General features: G+C 35.1%; 1 protein-coding gene across 3 annotated transcripts; it reads right to left on the reverse strand.

Moving 5' to 3' along the window:
- Nucleotides 1–369: 369 nt before the first annotated feature.
- Nucleotides 370–23,193, reverse strand: LOC124441355 (homologous recombination OB-fold protein-like). 3 transcript variants are annotated; one of them, XM_046991811.1, is made up of 11 exons: nt 22,807–23,193; nt 19,713–20,946; nt 18,301–18,384; nt 17,592–17,661; nt 8,702–8,745; nt 6,880–6,988; nt 4,763–4,848; nt 4,516–4,620; nt 4,403–4,452; nt 1,425–1,477; nt 370–936 (listed from the first exon to the last, which is right to left on the reverse strand). In XM_046991811.1, exons 2-11 carry the CDS (start codon nt 19,935–19,937, stop codon nt 860–862), a joined length of 903 nt encoding a protein of 300 aa, XP_046847767.1. In that variant the 5' UTR covers nt 19,938–20,946; nt 22,807–23,193; the 3' UTR covers nt 370–859. The 3 variants fall into 3 exon arrangements, 2 of the variants coding, with proteins under 2 accessions (XP_046847767.1, XP_046847775.1); XM_046991819.1 differs by lacking the exons at nt 18,301–18,384; nt 19,713–20,946; nt 22,807–23,193 and adding an exon at nt 17,976–18,152; XR_006946952.1 differs by lacking the exons at nt 370–936; nt 1,425–1,477; nt 4,403–4,452; ... (3 more) ...; nt 8,702–8,745; nt 17,592–17,661 and having other exon boundaries at nt 18,302–18,384.
- Between the last annotated feature and the right edge of the window lie 458 nt (nt 23,194–23,651).

Genomic DNA, 23,651 nt, shown 5'->3' on the forward strand with positions numbered 1-23,651 from the left:
CGCACATTTGCGAACTCAAGAACATCGCTCAAACGACGGTCAAGTTGTTCAAAGAAAACAAATGTTTTCATTAACTTTCCGCTTGTTGATTGCCATAAAATTGGACTCACGTGTATAAAAAATAATAATTCGCAAATAATAATTCGACTATTAAAATGGACGAGTTTGAGAAATATTTTTGAAAGAAATGGCCAATATGTGTAAGGGTAATTTTTGCGCATTTATTAGTAATTTATATGACGCCATGCGCGACCGAGCGCTTGGCCCAATGTTTTTGCACCCCCTGCAATATGGCTGCGATAACCTTGAAAAGGTCTACTTGCACCCCCCAATTAACGTTCTAGTTACGTCAATGATGGCTTGCACGAGTTTATAGTGACAATATATATACTTTTGTTTGCGCAGTTAAACTTAATTATTATAATACATTTACACAACATAAAAATTCCAACAAAAAAATTCCACCTATATTTCTGCCACTGAATATCTTTTTGACCATTGATCGTTGTCAAAAATGTTATCTGAATCAAGCAAAAGTTTAGTTTTCGTGATCGATTTACATCACTGATTCATCGTTACATATTTACATTGAAAGAAGCGCAGACTTTATCTGTGCCTAAAGTAGATGAACAGACGATTAACACACTCATGGAAAACACCAATGTGCATAAATCAAATTGTGAAATCTCTTTGAAGCCTTTTGCAGACGTCAAACATTCGGAGGACCATGCACTTCTCATTAAATTCTATAGAGAAAATGAATGAGAGCACACAACACACGCGCGCACACACATGTCAATCGTATACAAAAAACGGCAAACAAAAAGATGTACATCAAATAATCAATGGCCTACTGTCGTCATAAGTTCATTGCTTGCATTAACAGATCATCGTCGTCGTCATCTAATCCTCGAAGTAATTCTTCAAAACTTCCATCTGCATTAATTGAATAACGTAAGAGGTGATGTAGCTACCAACAATACTCAATAAAATGAGTTATTCTCTAAAGTGTATTGCTTATACATCAGATGGTAAAACATTAAAAATCTATTAGGGATAAATACAAATACAGTGTGCTTATAAATACTTATACCTCTGGGAATTTAAAATTCTTAACCTAAACCGACGTTTTGCTTGCTTCCACCATTGTGATTAATTAGTTTGATGAAGAAATTACTCACACCGTTTATGTGCAGTTTAAATCAATTGCCATAGGTACAATAATGTTTAAGAATAATTTTTAATGGGGGGACATTTTGGGGACATCTTGTATACATGAATATGAGCCCGCCCCAATTATCGACCTTACTACGCTCGTGCCCAAATGCATCTTCCAAAAATACAATCTCCAAGGACATACAAACTAGATTGAACAAGAAAACTCGAGCACATACATCGTCAAACAAAATAACAAAAGCGCGTACCTGTTTGCTTAACACCCGCGTTTTTATTGACATCGATAGAAGCATGTTGTTCACTACACAAAATAGTTATAAAACATGCCTTAATTACGTTGAAATTTCAACAATCGACCGTCTCGATGTTATACCATATTAAAAACCATATTATATATTTTGTATAAAATATACCAAATTATAAAAAATAACGTTATCTTAAAAAATTATTCACAACACTGGGTTACACACCTTACGGCGATTATCAAATGAATGAAAAACAATAGTAGGTCACCGTAAGGTGTGAAACACAATGTTGTGAATAACTTCAAGATAACATTAGTGTACTTCAAGAAAACATTATATACTGCTCTAATTAGATTTAAGCACTTTTTTGTCTTGATTCTTTTTTATTCAAATTTCTAATGAAATTTATATATACAGGGTATATCAAAAATAATAATATACATGAAAAAAATTCTCAATTCTGATTGGTTATGAGCAGTGCAAACACCAGTGCAAAAATGTGAAACACAGTGTAAAAAGAAGAAATACAGTGCAATTTCTTTTTGAAAAATGCGCTCCTGATTGATTAGTCAAACAAAGAAACGACGTAAGAGCCAATCGAATTAAAACATTTCAAAAGCCGTTAAGTTAAATTATTGTAAACAAAGCAATTACACCGGCTGGGGTAAGTTTTAAGTAAATTTTCTTTAGCGAAGTATTTTACAGTTCAACGTTTGCAAGATGTTTCTGGATGAAAATAACAACACTGCTAAAAGTAGATACCTTGCTCTACCTGCGTGTGCGGAAGCTATGGTGTTGTGAAAAGTAACATCCCACGGAATTGAAAAATACGAGCCGGTCGATCGATGGTTAAACTCACCGGCTGAATTGATATGCGTACGCTGAAGTTAAAAACTAACAGAATTGAGAAATTTTTTCATGTATATTATTAATAAGCAATAGCATGGTTTCTCGTGCAATTTGGAAAACAAGCACTCGTGAGTTTTTCAAAGACTTCAAATTGAACTCGTCCTTCAGACTCGTGCGCGATTTGGTCAAATTTTCTGGAAGTTAGTATAAGCTTGAAAAACATGTGCCATATTTTAACCTTATATGCTCCAATTGCTTTTTAGCTTTGTCATTTTCACGCGCAAACTACATGAAAGTAGCTTCTTGGTAACACAATTCTCACTTTAAAAATGGTTATTATTAGCAAAAATTTTACTGTCAGATGAACCATTGGAATTCCAACTACCTATTTCATTGAAGGTTTTTGCTGATAACTTAAGTGACGTTTTCCTATCTGTTCAGTTTTTGATACACCCTGTATGTGTATATACACATACATAGTCATAACAATTGAACTCGTAACACCTGAAACGAGAGCTTCAAAAATGCTTATGCAGAATAAAGGAATCAATAATGTCGGATTAAAGACAAAGATTTATTGATGTCTTGTTAGATTTACGCAGAAAAAAAAATACTACTCTTATCTAAACACTGCATCAGTACATTTTTTATCGTTGTTCATATACAGTTTCAATACACAACCCCCCACAATATATTTTACCCGACATTTACAAAGATTTTCTCTTTCAGTTTCACACACGCTTATCAATGCGGTTTATAAGTAGTCTTAGACGAAAATAAAACCATCTAATAAAATCAACAAGCATTCCTACTTTTCAAGGACGAACTTTTTAATTAGTATAATGATGTTTCCACTTCTTTTTAATAAAATTTGTAAAAGGTGCTCATTTGCAAGGTGCGTGTATTTGCATGTTTCGCGGAGTTGATGAACCAGATAGTTCGCATCGTTTTGTTTTAAGTTGACTTGGCACTAAATTTTACCATGTTGCTGGCTCTGCAATTGATTAGCTAATAATTCATCGCCAAGAATAGAGATGCGTTAGATACTAGCTAACAAACTAGGAACTTTTTACCAATAAAAACTTCCTCAACCCCAAATGCCATGAATTGCTATTCGATAGAGATAATCTTTTTGAAAACAATGTTTTAGTAGTTCGGTGTACGTGCGCGTTCGTCATCGAAAAATAGTAAACAGATTTAGATTTGAGGACGCGAAGTCTAAGACGATGTGAGTATGGCGTAATCTGCCGTTAACATTGAGTTCCATATATTGAGTTCTATTGGTCTTATAGAACTCAATGGTCGTTAACATCAGGTTGCTTTACTTCAACTGCCTTTGCGACGTCGTCTTAAGCCTGGTTCTCATCATGTCTCTTGAGTCTTCCGAGTCGTTCTTAGTTCTTCAAATTTTACCATTAAAAACCTTATTGAAATGCCATGAAATAGCAGTACTATGATAAAAAAATTGAATGTAAGCTAAAAGAAATATGTTTTTCTATCCGTGCAAACCAACTATTATTCTTAACTTAAGTGTTGTTTTTTCCTCCATAATCTCTTGAATAACCAGCGACTACAGAAATAAATGCTGAATGACTCGGTAAAATCGCTTAAAAGATGAAATTATTTTTTGGTAAAAACTCGTCATCTTCTCATATAATCTAAATCAATCTTCACATGAAAGAACGACGCCGTTGTCGACCCAGACCGCCTCGGTCAACTCACGTCGTCTTAGACATCACGTCCTCAAATCTAAATCTATCTATTATGCTTACACATCTGAAAAGTGAAAACGACAGATGAAAATGAAATTGTTAATGATTGAATACCTAATGCCTCAAACCAAGTTCCAACGCCTTCTTCATATATATTCAACAAAATGTACTGCTTAGGCTGTACGCAATGTCCTTGGCGTGTATTTTCGATTCGAGATGGGTTAATCATTTCAGGCCTGTTTCAAATGTTGCATTTTACATAAGCGGGATGTATTCAACACAAAAGATAATGAGAAATTTTATTCGGCGCAACTAAAATGCGACGTTTAAAACAGGCCACAGAAGAATTGGTTAAACGAAAAAAACATACTGTCTGTGCGAGAGCTAAAATCTTTGGTGCGAATACCTGGTAGAGCCTACCTTTCTGTTGGTTCAAGTTCTTTCCTGTTCAAAGTATCCGACAGTTTTTCCTATGAAAACAATAACCACCTTTACACTTTTGCCTACATACAGCCTTACAATAGATGACTTACATCTCGACGACAATCTGTTTTCACGTTGGCTGGGAATATTTCCAGTATGTTACCCGGGGTGATATTTAAATAGTGTTTCCGAACGGATGGACTGAAGACGGAAACCTGGAAGTTAAAACCAGTACAAAAATAAGATGCAGTAGTGCAGATTTTAGCCACAGAATGTAATAATCGTCAGATGATCAATCCTTTAAATTCTCCTCACGAAGTACGGATGCTAATAAAAGATAGATAGATAATACAATACCTTTTTTAAAAACAGGCCACATCCAGTATCAAATTCCGCTGGTCGTTCCTCCAAAACTTTTTGATGCAACGTGCCGCAAATTTCACCTAAAAACATCAACACATCTTTACACAATGGAGGAATTTTACAGATGATGAATTCATAAAAAACAAATCTTTGGTAAAACATGTTTGGGGTCTGCTTGAAATAATGATTAATGCTCGTAGAACATATCTACTAATTTTTGTAGATATGTTCTACGAGCATTAATCATTATTTCAAAACCTTCAACAACCTTCCAAGTGATATGTGAGCACTTCAAACGTATATATAAGTGAAAAATGTGATCGAGCAAAAACCTATCAATATGCACATATATATTAGTTGCTGGATCCAAAAAAGGGAAGAGATGATAATTTTTCCTGACATTGGAGCAACATTCATCCACCTTAACTGTGTATAATGCATACACAAAAGTGCGTAGAATCTCATAAAGTATTTAGAGAGACGATCCAGAAAAATTTCGATCGGTAGATATAAATATAAGTGGTCATACAAATCCCTACATTTAGCGGCGTTCCAGAATGCATTAAATTTATTTGCTATCGTTTTATTATCTTTGCAATATTTTTTGCTGCCAGATCTTTTAGGGATACACGCTCCTATTCTCTTCCAAATACATCCTGTATTATGAATTATTTATCTATGTATGGATTATTTTCATTGCCTTTTCCTGGTATTAACGTAGCTATTGAGTATTAGTTGTTGAGCATTAGATATTGTGTATTAACCAGTGAACTGTAATATTAACTGCAAAGCTAGAGGCCATTTTGAGGCCAGCTCAGTGAAGCATAATAACAACTGGAATGATAACTTCGCCGCCATCTTTGAAGCCAGCATGATGCCAGCTTACAGGTAGCTCCAGTCCCTTTTATAAAAAATATGGCATTTTTATATTTATAAAATTTCAAAAGTAAACCTTGTGTTAGTTTTTCAAAATACTATTATATTTGAAGAATAATAGTGAAACTTGCAGAATGTCAAAAAAATCAGCCAAAACTTATAGTATTGCTGAACAATTTTAAAGCAAAGACAAAAATTACCAAAAGTCCGCGCAATTTTTTGGTTTTTTTTCTGCGTTTTTGAAAGTTTCAGGCATACCTAAACATTCATCCACCAAAATCCATTCATCCACTTTTTTGCTACAACTGAAGCTGCTTATATCATGATTAGCTAATAACACCGCTTAAACGTAGATTCGACGCTGCTTTATACCTGACTCACAGGTGTAAAATAAATACGAACGACACGACTTTTTTTGCACAGAAAAAGTTTACAATGACAAAATAATCGGGATTCTTTATTGAAATCTTTTGTTCCACTCTTACGTCATTGTATTGTGTGTACAGGAAATGTGTATTGTCATTGTGAATTAGTGTGAAGTGAAATGTTTTTAGTTGTGAAGTGTCATTTAGGTGTGATGTTTTTAGCTTAATGTGTAGGTGTCAATTGTGTACTGTCATTGTGAATTAGTGTGAAGTGTAATGTTTTTAGTTCATCGTTTGTTTGTATTGTGAATAAGTCGTTTGTAAGGTGCCGGTAATTGCTGTGATCTGTTCAGGGGGGTTTGTTCCAAGTTGGTATACCAACTTTCTAATGTAAGCCGTTGTCACACTAATTCACAACGACAATACAAATTTCCTGTACACACAATGCAATGACGTAAGAATCAGATAACAAATACGGCTAACCTGACGTTTACTCCTCATTTGACTCTGAAGATGACTACCGCTAAGGTTGTCGAAACTTCAGTCAACAACAAAAACAGTCCTTCTCAGGACTATACCAACCTGGACGATCCACATTTACAAACATGTAACGATACTCCAGGGTTCAAACCATTTACTTTAATATTTATTTCTTTATTGTGTTTACAGTAAAAAGACATTCTGCCTGAGGATGACTTTGAAATAAAGTCGAAAATTTACAGTTTACTTCTCGTCTTGTTTTGATTCATATTTTGCAATCTCAAGATGTCTTGTTTCTTCGGAATTTGTTTTATATTAAGACTGAATAATCTACATAGCATGAACAAACCTGCGGGCTGGCTACGCTACTGCATAATCTATATATAGTACCTGATGGATCTTTCAAAACAACACTGGCATCCAGACCATTCGTACAAAATGCTTTCACAAGAGCGGACAAAAATAATACTTTTCCTTTTTCAAGTTTTTGTGACCTTGCCTGTAATATTTGAAACACACAAAATCAAGAAATTGAAAAATTGTGACGATGTGCTTGCATAACGACAGATAACGATATAGAAAGGAAGAAAAGAATGTTTAGGGTTCTGGGTGCCAAAATCGTGTCGCCAAGAAAAGTTGAGTACCAAGTATAAAACCTTTCATTTCACAGATTATTTGAATTCTTTTACAATCTCTTGTGCTTTAAAACTTTCCGAAGCTTAAGCTTCTCTTCATGATTAAAAACAACTGAAAACATATTTACGATTGCTAGCAACAGTTGTATGAGACTTCAAGGTCTCTTTACATATAACTGAACTACAATAGATGGAACATTACCTGTATTAGAAAAGCTTAATATTTTTTTGAAGTCAAATTTTAGACCCAGACATGCGTGTGTAGTCAATCAACCTTTACCCTGTGAGAGAATCTCGAAACACTACCCCCGCTTGTCTGGGTGTAAGATATGGCTTCAATTATTTGCTTCAGTTAAGGGTCAATGTATTTTAGTTACATGGTTTTTCCCGAAGTCTTTTTTGATTCTCTTCAAAGGAAGAATTTTTATAGAATGTATTGTGGCATTAAGGTGATTGGGCTTCATCTTTTTACTGTTGATTATGTTGCTTCCCATTGAATACCTATTTCGAAGTGGAAAATATAAAAGTGCGGAAACCGTGAAAAACAATGACATCGTTGATCATTCAATTTATACGAATCAGAAACATTGCAGCAAGTACTTATTTATTTTGAAAGGATTGAATTGGATGTATTCAATAATATACAAGCTTCTACATAAAATATTTCAACGTACACCTATTTACAGAAGCCCTTTGGGAGGATCTCTTTGCTGGTGCATCATTTAATCTAACATGTGACGAGTATAATTATATATTATTATCTAATTTATCTTTTAAAACCAAATGTCTTGTAAGTTTGAGCTAAAAATTGTATTTCTCTGTAAATTTGTACGTGCACGGAAAAACACTAATAATAATTGTTTTGGGTAAAAATACATTTAGAAAACTGATGTTTGTTTAGAAGTTTATGTGCTTTTCTATGACATTTTGTAACAAAAGCGCTTTAGTTTTGTGCACATTTAAAGACATACGAAAACAAACACCTCGAGCAAAATGCCTTCTAGTTATGGTTGGCTATGGCTTCCTTTACAAAAATTTAACTGTCAAAAATTGTGTATACTTGGTGTTACTTAAGTCTCCTTTTGAAAGTTTTGTTTGTCAAATTAAGACAAAAAAGTTGTTTTTGGAGCTTCGTAGTTTGTAAAAGTCATTTTTTCGCTCTGTCTATCAGCCGTGTGATTACAATGCGTGGAAAGACTGGGCGCTACTGGCTTCAAAATATCGACTGACGTAGCCTTCCATCTATTCAAGTTACACCATCGTATAAGTTATTGCGGTGTTTGTTGATAACCAAATTTCAAATAATACCAAGTATGCGATAAAGTTATTTCTTAAAATATACACATGAGTTCGACAAAAGAAATGCCAAAGGTAGTACGAACATTCGTTACAGTCAGATATGTTTTAAGAAAATTTTCAGTTTTCTTTAGTCTATTCAATCACTCAAACCCAGCTAAAAACATCACAAATTCGTTTGTGGTACATAGTTCTGACGTCTAAGAGATTCAAAAGTTATTACAATATCACCATGTTAGGAATGAATTGCGAAGAATAGCTTATTGGTAAGGTTATCGTACCTTTTGTAGTAGGGAAGCAATAGACTCTGCAACATCGGGAAAATCTAAAAAAGAACGTAACTATGCGTTTTCAAGATCCACATAAATGTATGGAATGTTAATAATATTACATTATTTAAACCAGAAGACCTTTGGGAGAACTTGAGGGAGCAGATCAGTGTAAGCCCAAGACCGAAGGTTGAGGGTTGCTATCTCGAAGTATAAGCCAGTGCAAACACGAAAAACATCTTTTATTTCTTTTATAAAATAACAATAATGCAAAAAAGACAAACATTTTAATTTTTCTTCTAAATGTATTCATGATCGATTTGCAAATTCTCTTTGACTGAAGAGATTGATTTGATTGGTTGAGCTCAGATGTGCTTTGAACTGGCTAATGCAAACTCAGCTCTAGACCAATCAGCGCAGGCGTTTCATTGTGTTTATTTTATAAACAATGATGGTGCAATCTTGATAGTGATTAGATAGAAGCTCACAGAAAATTATCAAACACCTAAAACGACATTGAAAATTATTTGTAGATGACGTAATTTCTAATGTGACAACTGCAAATACAAAAAGAGGTACGCAATTGCGTACATGCGTCTACGTGATGTGGAACTTTTCAAACTATTATTAAATGTCGCAGAAATATTGATTGAGTTTCAATAGGATATCGATAAAACTACCACCTGTGTTTATCTTACCTATCTTACGCTGTGACAATTCTTGACATCACAAGAAAATTATATATTAATTGAAAAATGTTAATGTAGTGGAATGAGTAAGTCATTAGGCAATCGAGAGGTAAATGTTCCATTTACATTGCAACAAATAAGAAATAAAGTTTTTTTTGTATCATAACAAAAAGTTAACACAACATTTTGTGCAAGAAAGGCTGAAGAAAAAGTCGTTACATTAAAAAGAAAGCAAAAAGTAATTTATTAATTTCATAAATGCAAAACATTACTGCAAGAAAACGTTGAAAATTGTAAATCAACCAAAAAATAATTTGATAAATTGCATACAACATTGTTTTTATGTTTTATTAACATGACACTACTTCAAAGTTTATAACAAAGTTCATAACGTTTTTCTGTTTGATCAACATAATCTTATTTCTAATACTATGCCTTAAACAGTGCTGCCACTGTAGGGAAACCTACAGGGAAAACTGTAAAATGTAAGGGTATTGTAGGGAGAAAAGAAAATCGTTTAAAATGAGCCTCATTTTGCCCAAAATACTCTTTTCTTTCTGTGTTCTCACCATTTAGCAAGTGATTGTAACACAATCTTTCTTTTAGCACAATTTGTGACCATATATGGCAATAGAAAATCAGAAACTTAGCATAAACTCAGTGTGTCATTTGCGCCACCTGCATGTCATTACTTCCTACGCCAAATTCTAATTTTGTCGTCTAGATGTTCTTAGTTTTCGATAATTTTTTTGTATGCATTTTTTAAAACAGACTAAAAATTTCAATAGTCCGACCCGATAGGTATATAATGGGGATATGTTGCTGTGTAGGGGAAAAGTAGGGAAAACAAGGAAAATCATCGTAGGGGAAGTAGGGAAAATAAAGTTTTGGTAGATGAAATGTGCATACACAGAGTGGCAACACTGGCCTTTAACCTCACATGGAGTTGAACGGTTGTGGAGTTATGTACTTTGGTAATAGAGTGACAAGTTTTCTAAACCTTGAACAGTTAGAAGTACACACTTGCCATAGGGATGGATCGTGACTAAAACACCACACGAGTGCATACGAGTACATAGGAGTGACATACGAGTACATACAAGTACATACGACTGACATACGAGTACATACGACTAACATACGAGTGACATACGACTACATACTGGTCACAAGTATATATATATAGGAGTCACCGTTTTACTATGGTGATAGCCGGGAGGGCACATTGTAATACACTTTGTATATTACGCTCACTGCCCGTGCGTAGTTTGAGCACTGTCGGATTGTGTAGAGAGTCTCATATGGAGACGTTCACCGTGTTCGCGATATGTCCTGTGTCCCAAGTACAGGAGTCACCGTTTTACTATGGTGATAGCCGGGAGGGCACATTGTAATACACTTTGTATATATATATATATATATATATATATATATATATATATATATATAACCCTAACCCTATATAGTCGTATGTCACTCGTATGTACTCTTATGTCACTCGTATGTACTCGTATGTCAGTCGTATGTACTTGTATGTACTCGTATGTACTTGTATGTACTCGTGTGGTGTTTTAGTCACGATCCATAGGGATGTGGTATGCCATATAAATCTTTTGATTGTGAATCAAATATTTTAAAATCATCTTCAGAACTTTTTATAATAGCAACTGTACTACAATCAACAGTCAACAAACAATACTGATAGTTTAACTGAGAATGTTAAAGCAATTTATTAAGATGTATTTTTACAATTCATAAACGAAACAACAGCGCAACTAATTTATTCATGCCAAAAAATGCTCTTCCATGCGGGTCAACACCTTTTATGTAATTGCAAATTTTAACTCGTCTCGACTAGGCGATTGACCCTTTTAAGCGGGACAACTCGCCTCATGTAATCGGCCCCTTATATACTTTCTCGTCAATTGATACCATTTCTGGCACACCAGTTAATAGCAGAAAGTCTTTGCTTGTTATAATAGTTTGAAAATTATTCCCAAATGTTAATATATTTATTAATAAATTTTTAGTTCAGTGTGTATTATTGCAGTCAACGGCATGGAATCATCCAATATCAGTTTCAAATATTGACATAAGCACAAACATTATGACTATTTTACATGATAATTCATCAAGCATCAAGACACACACAATCTTGTCATCTTTATTTGGTACTTGACCTTCACTTTCAAAGCATTCAAGGCATCTTTATAAGTCCATTGTCTTCATCCTTAGAATTAGTCAAAGTTCAAATAACTTTTGGACATGAAAGGCTATAAATCATTTATCTTTATATTCAGCATTATCATTTTGCTGTTAGACTCTGCCAGGTCAATTGTCTTCATAGTGCTCTATTAAATAGTGTTGGTACAGGTACTGCACTATATTCCACAATACTGGTATTTATCCACTGAGTGAAAAGAGCAGAATCTTTTTTCGCGTCAGGGAAACTATACTTCAAATAGATTGGCGAATTTACTGTTCCACACATTAACAAATAAGTGGAAAGGTATGTTGATATTTAAAAACAAAAACAGGAAAACATCAGTCGGATTTTATGGCTTTTCAAGTTCAATTGCTTTTCAGTTTTTGATGAACAAACAAAACAAATATCTCACCTGTTAAAGCAACATTTTCCTTTTTGTGGATACTACGATATCCAACATTTAAACGATTAAAGTTTTGGCATTATAAAAGAAATGCCAAAAAAGATATCGTGTTTGTTTTTAAAAATGCTATATAGTTAACTATAGACATCAGGGGAAGAACAAGAATAATATTTTTCTGCAAAGCGATAAATTCAGCGGAAATAGGTCAATTGGCTTCCATGTTTTTGGCGTCAGGTCCCAGTCCACTTAGCCACTCCAGTTATTATAGAACTCAATCGTTTGATGCAGCAGAAAGCATGGAACTAAAATACATCTGGAACAATAACCCTATAGTTTTGTCCATTGAGTTCTATAATAGCTGGAGCGACTAAGTGTACTGGGGCGAGGCTGTCGAAAAAATGGCGGCCAATGGACCTATTTCCGCTGAAACGACTGCTTTGCAGAAAAAAATATTCTCGTCCTCCCCCTGGTGTCTATAGTTAATTATATAGAGTTTTTTAAAAACAAGCACGATATTTTTGGCATTTCTCTTATAATGTCAATACTTCAATTGTTCACTTGTTGGATGTCGTAGTTTCCACAAAAAAGAGCAACTCGCTTTCACAGGTGAGATATTTGCTTGTTCATCAAAGATTGAAAAGCAATTATACGCATGAAAAACCATAAGATCCGTAGGATCGTATTTTTTTAAGAAATTTATATAAGTTATATACTGATGTTTTCCTGGGTTTTTTATAAAACGCAGCATACTTTTATGTTATTTGTTAATGTATGAAATCGTAAATTTACCATGCAATCTATTTGCAAAATAGTTTCCCGACAAAAAGACCCTGCATTTACTCAGTGGGTAGATAGCAAAAAGAAACGATCAGCATAAACAGTATACATGATTTGGAGCAGAGCTTGTTATATTCTTCTATTTGCTAAAACCATGCAGGGAAGATCAGGTTCCAAAGATGACTGGAAGATTATTGACCTAGAAGAGTTACGAAAAAACGACAAGGCTGAAAAGACATCTTTATTGTCTTATCTATGAAGAATTATTTAATTTGATCATGGTCAAATTCTATGGATGGAGACAATGGATTAACTAAGTATGCCTTGGATGCTTTAAAATGTATGTAAGTATGCCTTGGATGCTTTCAGTAGAGTATTGTTTGAATGTTACTAATAGCTAATGCATGCTACAATGAAAGATTCAGTAATAAAACCTTAGTAAAAAAATCCTATAATTCAGTGAAAAATCCAATAATTGTGGCGAAAAAAGCCATTGCCCAATGCATGAAATTGATGAAAACAAGCAATAAAGTATTGACAACGAATAAGCTAACTTTTGTCTCGATCGTGACACGTTGAGATGAACAATGGCATACTTTTTTGTGTAGACTAGAGAGCAGAGGCCGCGGAACCGGGGGGGGCATTGGGGGCAAGTGCCCCCCACTTTTTGCAACAGGAAAAATGTGCCCTTTTTCATGGTATAGAAATGCCCTTGTTTTAGGTAAAATTGGACTGAAGAAGTTTTTCTTAGATACAAGTAGCCCCGAGAGTAGAACAGTCTGTCGGCATCATGCGAAATCAGCTATAGCTTAGTTTTTGATCTTGATAAAGTAAATGGTTTGAACCCGGGAGTATCGTTATATGTTTGTAAATGATGATCGTCCAGGTTAATAAAGTCCTGAGAAGGACTGTTTTTGATGTTGTTGGCTGATTACCCAGATGGATCAAAAATCGCGTTTCTCGATTGGGGCAACGCAAATTCTACGGCAACGTATTGCTCCCGTCGTATTGTCTTTCAGGCCATTGGTCCTACAAAACTGTTGACAATTCATAATCATAATAATTGAAATTTTTGCGGTTTAAATCACTTCTAATCAAAATCATAATGCCTAGAGCTGCTAGGCGAAAACGAGAAAAGGAAAAAGAGCCAGTAGAAACAGCTAAAAGGATGCGAAAACTGACGAGTTTTTTTAGTAGTGCTCCAGCAGAGAACGTTGTTGACCAAAACATCGCCTCTAGGTCTAATTTGACACTGCCGTCAGCTACAGAAACTCCATCAACGTGTTTATCTCCTCATTCTCATTCCAAACCAAAATTCGGCGAATCTGACTCTACATCGTCTTCAGAGATACTATTCGCGCCGCCGACCGAACCAGTTCACACACCTTCTCAAAACCTAACGTATGCGTCTTTGCCAAGTTCCACGACTACCGCCCTATTGGTAGGACCTATGCAAATTGAGTCAGCGGAATGTTTGCTAGGACTCGATTGTAAGCGTTTGTGCTGAGAGACTTGCTACGAGCGCAGCCTCTAGAGAACGATCTTTTCATGCCAGCGGCTTGTCAAGACACATCTCAGGAGCACAATGACGGCAGCACGCTACAATAATCTTATTGTTATGCATGTAAACAAGGCCACAACTGACGAACTGGACTTACATTTAATAGCTAAGGACTTTGTTCTCAAAAACGAACGTAGGGTTAGATTTTGGGAAATTTTAATGAGATCGCATTACTTAATAAAATTGTTCATGTAGTCATCTTAGTTCAATTTGTTAGCACGCACGCCGAGCAGTAGAGAATACGCATAGCATTCTAAGAATGTCTACCAATATATTGCAGACTTTGAAACTTAATAATGATTCATGAAACAATGCATATCTGTAATTTACTAAAACAGTAAGCTGCAAACTCACATGCCCTTTTCGGTCAGTGCCCCCATTTTGAGATACTTCCGCGGCCCCTGCTAGAGAGTATCGAGCAGTGGTATCGAGACAACAAGTTTGACGCTGGTAAAAAAACGACGTACATCTGCATTCATGTGTAGCCTACAAATAGCTCCTTCGCCGATAGTTATAGAAAACATCCTCGTAGAAACCGATAACTGACAACCAAAGTTGACTCGCTGTTATGAATTTTAGGTTTTTACCTTGATTTTCATCATAAAATTGCCTGCCCAATGCCAAATACACACAGATATATTCCTCATTTATTCTTAAGGGGAAAATTATGAAATTTTCAGAAAAGCAGTATTTTTTAGTAAATCTCAGCGGTAGTGGAACAAATCCGCCATTTTTTCGACAACATCCGATATCTAAAGCCGCGCTTGAGATAGCCACTCCATTTATAATATAACTCAATGGTTTTGTCCCATAATTGGCTGAAGCCAAATTACATCTAAAATTTGTTAAACTCCCCCCCTGAAATCATGCATGTTTTTTGGCAACCGATGTTTGTTTAGGCTTCTTGGCAGTAGAAAAACGTGAAAAAATGATTTAGTGTCGTTTTTTTTCACGTTTTGTGCTTGAAAATTGCGTCCAACAGAATTAGTTCATGCCACAGCAAGATAATTTTGAGGAGAAACATATTCAGTAAGAATAGAGGACGAACGATCGGCAAACTAATACAAGTTCACAACAAAGAACTGAATGTTAAAAATTCAAAGAACTGAGTGCTATATAAAACATATTTGAATATTCATAGCATTTTATACAACTTTTTCATGCATGATTCGTGTCTTTTTACGTTTTATCGATGTTCCAGTGATATAATTTGTTTGATGACACATAATTTTTCCATGCCTATTTTATTATTGTTTTCATATCAACTAGATACCAAGCTTATCGGCCTGCCTTGATATGCCTTGTTTTCATTTTCGAACATTTTCGTTTTCATTATTTGTTTACACAGACAAAATAAGAACGGCGCGTTTCGTATTTGAAATATGTTCTGGATTTTTATGCATTTACATCAATAAAATAGCTTGTTAAGAAATAGCTTGTTGCAGGAATAGCTTGTTAAGAAATAGCTTGTTGCTTGTTATAAAAATATGGCATTTTTATATTTATAAAATTTCAAAAGTAAACCTTGCATTTGCTTTTCAAAATACTATTATATTTGAAGAATACAAGTCAAACTGGCAGATTGTCAAAAAAAATTGGCCATAAACTTTTAGTATTGCTGAAAAATGTTAAAGCAAAGACAAAAATTACTAAAAGTCCGCGCGATTTTTTGTTGCTTTTTCTGCGTTTTTGAAAGTTTCAGGCATACTTAAACGTTCAATCCACCAAAATATTATAGTTCGATGTTAAATACACAATCCTACCAAGTTTCGTAACAGTTGAGCAATTCGCCAAGTAGAAAAATGTGTCTTTAAGAGCATTTCTAATACCATGAAAATATATACACCTGCAAATACATATACAGCTCAGTGTCACAAAAAAAGTGAAAGATTCTCGCAAAAGGATACTTGAAAAACTATTTTATCGATTTATATATGTAAAAATCAAGTGTATTTTTGAAATATATAACACCCTATCCTTTTGCTGTCCGTGTAAAGCATACAAAGAGAGAAAAAAGAAATGAACACATTGCATACAACGGGCCGATAAACTTGGTATAACGTATTGTTAAAAACAATCGTCCACGATTCTTGCCGATTATGCTTCTCCTCGAAATATCTTGCTGATCCATACACTAATTGTGGTAGATGCAAATTTAAAGCACAAAATGTGTCAAAAAAAAAGAAAACAAATAATTTTTTCACTGTTTTCAACTGCCAACAAGTCAAAACTAACGTCTACGCTTTGTTATTGCAATGCTATCTCATGTTAAGCTTAACAATATTTACTGACAATATTATATTGTTCGAGGGATCTTAACGTAGCTTCGAAAACTACGAGAAAATAAAACAAGGTAATTTGATATATCGCGTCTGCAGAGATTTCACGGAAGTAAACATGTGTTGAATTCATTGCTTGAATATGTGCAGAGTAATCTTACTATTCACAAAGCATTTTAATAAGAAAATTTGCTGATGATACAGATGTCTTGGCAAAATGGTTTTCAATCAAAATGTTAATAAAATTTGTCGACAAACTTTGTGAAGCTTCTTGAAGATATTGCTGCTATATTGTTTTCTGGTTGGCAAGCCCCTATTTATATACTGCACCTATTTTTTCGTATAAAAGAGCACCGTTGTATAGAGGAATATTTCTCATTTTTAACTCTAAAGATGTTCATAAAACTTGTATTTTTCGTACTTGTTAAAGTTTTCTGTCTATCAAACGAAATATAATATGCATAATATTATTTAGACCGTATTCGATATTTCATGACGTTTAATTGCGATGTTTTCAATTGCAATATTGTCAATTCAGGCTACCCACATGCATGCTCTGCGTACCTATTTTTCTTAGACGTTTTGCAGTTATTTAAATTTGGATTAGATTTTGGTGGCTCCGATGAGAGTATCGATATGTCATTCACATATCAGACTTTTTGTGGGTTTGACTTGAGACCCCGGGAAATGAGTAGTTCGAAAGTTGTTTTAGCAAAATTGGTTAGGTATTTTACGGAATTTGCACCTTTTCTGCAACCTTTTAGCCAAGAGTAGGGGGTGCGCGCACCCCACACACCCCTTCCCTTTATCCATTACTAGTTTAAGTAAAAGTGTAAAATGTAATGGTTGCTACGATACAAAGTGTTAACTGGTCATGATCGACGAAAAAGAACTAAAACGCTTTGTCTAGAACTCGCCCAAGATAATAGTTCTATGGATGGTCAAAAACGTGTTCCGTTACTAAGTAAAATGTGAATACAATTGTACCTTTGAGAACTCTTTCTTGCATTAACGTCCACGGCTCAACTTCAAAATCTTCATCCCCGCCTACCAAAACCTGTAAAATGATATATAAAACAATTTGAAGAGTTTAGAACAAGAAAAATGACCCTGCACAAACAGGAAGACGTAGAAAAATTCTGAAGATTTGGTAGTAGCGTTCTTTTGCAGTTTTCTACCGCAAGTTTCCCTACAAGAAATTTACACCAATTACTGTCACGGAACTAGTCCTACTACATGAATACGGTATAAAGAAAAATTAAAACGTTTGTGTTAAATTTGTCTGCTTCGCATTATTGTTATTCTACAAAAGAAATAACAGATATTCTTTGTGTTTGTGCTGGCTCATAGACGTTTATGATAACTCTCGACCTTTGGTCTTGGTCGTGGACTGATCAGCTCTCGAGTTCTTGCAAAGGTGTCCTCGGTTTGCATACGCCTGTGCAAACACAGCAAACATCTTTTATTTCTTAAATGTACACAAGTCATGACAAACGAGAGTCCAGTCAAACATGTTTTAAGCAAACACCAACGTGGGAGCGGACTGGTGTCAGCTAAATAAAGGCGAAGGTTGGCGTTACTTTACGTTACGAACACATGACTTTACGAAGTGCGCACAACTGCCCGTACAGGTGTTCGCTACAGGGCTTAATGTATTACTCTTAGTACTGTACAAGTTTGACTGTGAGCATTTTACCATTGTACAAATCTCCGGTGAATTCTTCTTGGGAGTATCTAACGCTACAGTGTTGCTCCAATTTTCAATATTTTCCCCAGCTTCCTAAAATAAAATTGATTTGAAAGTCAACATGTTCTTGCAAGAAAGTCAAAGTGTTTTTGCATATGCCAAAAAAAGAATCCCATGACGTCACAGAAGGGCTCAGAATATCGTCCGAAATGTAGCTCGAACAAAGTCGTTTTTATCGTTCGTTAACACACATAACTGGCCCTAAATAGCATGAAAAATTTTTTTTGAGACTACAGATTCTCGTATTTGACATTTCAAGCACCCAATACTTTACGAGCGATCCCCTTACAACAGTGGTTTTTGGGAAGACATGAAAGTGTAGCCATAAAAAAGTTGACCGGTCAACAAGCATTTTCGACCGGCCATTGTCCTTTCACAAGCCGTTATTTTTAGCCATGCGTAGGAAGGAATGCTATGTAAAACTTCTATATTCACGGTTTCACTATGTTACAAATAGTTAACCAAGAGCAACAGTAGCTTTCAAGCAAACGGGAACACTTTGGTCGTGGGAAGGCATTGACAGAGAAAATGCGATGAATCAGTATCTTGCTATTGTTTACAAGATCGTCAACCTTGTGGAAGCATGTCAACTGGATTTTTCTGTTAATTTTGTTTAAGTGGTAAACCATTTTTAAATACATATACATGGACTGCCAGAAAGGTGAGATAAGCAGTCTTTTTGGAAACAACTTTAAATACTGCTTCAAAAAATTATCAAACTTATTCCTATTCGCAACCTGGATTTTAAAGAGCAACGAGTCGGGTATATGATCTTCAATTAATGTTGTGATAACGCCAACCTTCGTTTCATATACAAATAAAGATTGGTGCGCATTATTTTGAAATTGTGCACGATATATTTGCACATGCGACGGCATTTGAAATACAACTCTGATTACTTCTGCTCTCGAGTGCTCCCAAAGGTCTCCTTTGTTTGCATAAGCCTGTGCAAACACAGTATATATCTTTTAGTGATACAGAATTACATGCTAGCAAAGCATTATAACTCTACCAACCCACACCCAACTGTGCACTTGTTGCGTTCGGGGAAGCTAAACGATTTTTTGACGTTCTATTTACTTCAAATATTATGTAGTTCCAAGAGGCAGACAACAGAGCTTCATCTTTAGGGCGTTCAGCCTACGGCACACAAAACCAAATAAATAAATATGCGATGTCTGCTAATTGATAGATTTTTTACAACTCTTTTTGACGAAACATTTTTTGTGATGGAAAAATTTCTGTTCACATGTCGTTGTTCTTTGATCCTTTGATAATAACAGAAACTACTCACAATAACAAAATAACAAGCACTGACTGAAAGTATTCATTACAAATATTTAGAAGATTTCCTTACGTACCAGCATAGGAAGAATTCCAGCAGGTCCAGGAAATCGTCTCGGTGTAGCAGGTCGACGAATATTGAATGGAAAGCCAGAAGTAAAACTCTGTTCAGATGTTTTTGGGATGGACGTTGAAGACGATGTGAGAATGTCCGGCGTCATTCCAACATGCAAGTTAACATAATTTCGGCATACATTGTTTGGATACTTCGCATTTGTCATGATTATATTTGGTGATGACATTACAGTATTTTGTACACAGTTTCGCAAGCCCTCTTGGTGGCAAGTATTTTGTGTAGTGCTTGAAGATTGTTTTGTTGAATTTCGACAATAATCATTCAATGACAAACAATTTCCTTAAAATCAATTGCAAACTCATCACTGCTTGAACGTGTTGACTGGAGGTGTGAAAACGATGGTTTGGGCGACTTCGTGAAGGTATAGTTTTGCTTTGGATATTAGTCGGTCTATGCATAATTTTGTTTTCACTATCTGTGCTGTTTAATAAAACTGAATTAGCAAGAGCAGTATCTTTGAACAATCGCAATGGCTCTCTTCCCGAACTTGATACTGGTCTTCTTTTATGATTTTGCGGCAAGCATTTGTTTCTGGCCTTCGGCGTTTCCAGCGAGCTGCAGCCAGGTTTCTCTTCGGATTCCAGGTGACTTAAACCGTAATTAATACAAGAATTGTCCCGAAGCGTAGAATCCATTATCGGTTTACCTCCAGCCAAACCAGGAGAGCCAACTTCTACATGTATGTTTCTTGTGTATCGCAACCCGTTAAACGATCGATTACACGTATCAGAGCCAGAATTTAATGTCGAATGGCTATTTTCTTTCATGAAGTGCAATTCATTTGTATCAACACAAAACTGACTATTGCAGACATTATCAACATTACTTCCATTTGATACTTGGTTTTTGTACACCGTGCCACTTCTTGGGGGACATCCATCAATATTCCTTTCTGAGGGTGATTTTATCGACGAGACATCTGTGAAAGTTTGAAGTTGCTTCTCGTGTTGAGAAAAATTTCGAGGATCAAGAACTTCATCTACGAGTAAAACTCTTGGACACTTCACTTTCGGGCTACCAGTGGGAGTTTCTGAGCAGTTAAATGCTGAAGAGAAAGAGCTGATGCGCATGGTCTTCCGCTGGTCAGATAGATCTTTGTTCGTTGTTCTCAGGATGAAGTTACTTCGAAGAGATTCTCTTTCCGACTTATAGTCAAATACTTCCTTCAACAATTCCTACACATAAGTAGCAAAAAACATTTAACAACTATAGACATATAAATTTGCATCAATTCACGTCTGAGTTTCCCAGATAAAACATTAGCCAAGAAACTCACAAAGTCGGTAAAAAAGCCTCGGTTACACATCATAGACAGCTGCTGGTGTGTCCATTGCTATTGGTACGAAATTTCAATCTTTCGAGCACGGATGTACAGAGTGTATCAAAAAAATGAACAAATGGGTAAATGTCGCTAAAGTTATCAGAGCGCAAGATCTGCAAAAACCTTTGATGGAATAGGTAGTTGGATGCACAATTGATCATCTGAAAAGTAAAATTTTCGCAAATAGTAACAATGTATTTTAGCTTGAAAATTGTGTTAACGAGAAGCACTTTTAAAATGCTTGTGCACAAAAATGACAAAGCTAAAATGCAATTAGAGCAAAATAGGGTTAAAAGATGGAACGTATGGTGTTCAAGCGTACAAACTTTCAGAAAATTTGGCCAAACCATGCACCGAAAATTTTACTGTCAGATGATCCTACATTGGAAGTCCAACTACCTGTTCCATTAAAGGTTTTTGTAGATCTTGCGCGCTGATAACTTTAGCGACGTTTTTCTCCCTGTTCACTTTTTTCATACACCCTGTGGAGATGTACATTTAAAATTGGGAAAATTAGTATTTGTGGGGTGACATGAGCGTAACATTGTAGGTTGCATAAATTTGTTACCAAAATGCACAAAGGCATGGGGTTTTTTCACTCTTTGAAGTTGCCATTTCAATGTATAGCAGTTCCTTTCATGGTCAAAATATAATAATTGGAATATTTTTTTGATTGAACAGAAGAAAAACAGTTCTTGTCATCGATCAATGTTTATAGTTTCAAAACAGCAGAATAAAGAATAATGAAGGAAAAAGTGAAATGCTTTGTTTTGAATTCAAGTGGCTTACTGCTATGTTAATAAAATTTCTAAATTAGCCAAGATTCAAAAGCACTCTTGCACAACTGTTAGAATGAACTGCACAGAATCATCAATTAGTAACGATCATATATAACAAATAAGGTCTATCTAGGAAATTCACTATTTGGGGGTGAAAAAAATGCATGTAGGCAAATTTTCTTTTAAAAACCATTATTACAATCCTAAATTGCTTGGCATGTATTTTAAATGTACTGGTGGGATGCGCAACAGATGCAATTTCCAGTTTACTACTACTTTTCAAAATTTGGTCTTTTCAAAAAAAAAAAAAATCGGTTGGTAATTCGATCAGTGGGAGAGCTTTTCTGATTTTTACTTCTGCCAGGCAATTAATTTTGTGTTCCTTCCCTGTAAATGTAACAAATGGAATTAATGTATCAATTTAAACTTGCTACCAAATTCAAAGATTCAATTCACAACCTTCAGAATGAATAAGAGTGGTGAAAAAGCCTTATGTGGTAAAAAATGCATAACTAGGAGGACAGAAACAGTTACACCTAAGCTTCAATATGAAACAGACATGCATGGAAAAATTTAATGCCATAATACGGGTAAAAACCAGATTCTATGACCCTGTTTACACCCAAATAAATGGCAAAAAATGTGTCAGTTAAAATAACATAACTTGAATGGATGTTAAGACAGGTGCAAGCTCTAAACCATAAGCCTGGGCAAACATCCTTTGACTCCAAATTGCAATATGTAATGATAAAAAAAGTCAAAACACATAATCGCCAAAAAAAAAGTCAATACTCTAAAGAAGAGGGGCATGTCAAAGATTTGGATTTTTCTCAAACATATAAACATCTTCTATCATCATATGCATATAATGCATGCTTTCCCAAGTCCTAGTGTCAAAAAATTTCAAAAAAGTAATTTTAAAATGAGCTAATCACCTCATCATTTTCAAGTTCATAAACCTCAGTTTCGTCGATATTAAACACCGAAGACATAATGCTTTTTCCAGAATCAACAATCCTTTAAAACTTTACAATGTTCATATATTTCTCTCTTCAACACAACAATGCCAGCGACCAATCATTTCCAAAGTATAGGTTCACAATTCCCCCTAAGTGAAATGTGGCTGGAGTGCCAGTTCCAACACAATTGATACTGTAAACAACCTGGTAGTGGTTAGTGGTAACACGATACTTTATTTCTACTAAACTAATACATTTTATGGCAATATATTCATAATCGCATCGCTTTACACACATATGGGCTTGTGTCGTTATTTGTACTCTTGACAGCAGTACACAGCATTGTATTTGACATAGATATGGCATTTGACCACTGATATGTATATTACACTGGATAACGCACCATGTATAAAATATAGTAAACAGAGCCCTGTATTCGTTACAAATAGAGGAGGGCTCTGATAGGAAGATAATTGAAGCCGGAAGTTGGCTCATCTGATCATGACCTTCGTGGGGGGTATCGGTCTCACTTTACAAAATCACAGCTTTTGCGTTTTTATTCGTTCTACAAACTTTTGATTCTAGCAAAATATTTGTGAAAGGGACAGAACAACCGGCAAAGAAATTTAATACTAAAAAGTTTGTCTTCTTGGCTTTATAATGGCAGAAAATTGAGATGGTACAAGGTCGACCTGCATTGTTTTGAAACAAACTGGAGATTATATGATGCTGCTGCTTCTTAAAAAATGTAGAAATATTCGCAGAATCCTACTACTGCTACCAAAATTTCATCTGCAATGACGTTTATGGAAGATTGCTAC

The sequence above is a fragment of the Xenia sp. Carnegie-2017 genome, unplaced genomic scaffold (genome assembly GCF_021976095.1).
Source record: "Xenia sp. Carnegie-2017 unplaced genomic scaffold, XeniaSp_v1 HiC_scaffold_1, whole genome shotgun sequence".
NCBI classification, from domain to species: Eukaryota; Metazoa; Cnidaria; class Anthozoa; order Malacalcyonacea; family Xeniidae; genus Xenia; species Xenia sp. Carnegie-2017.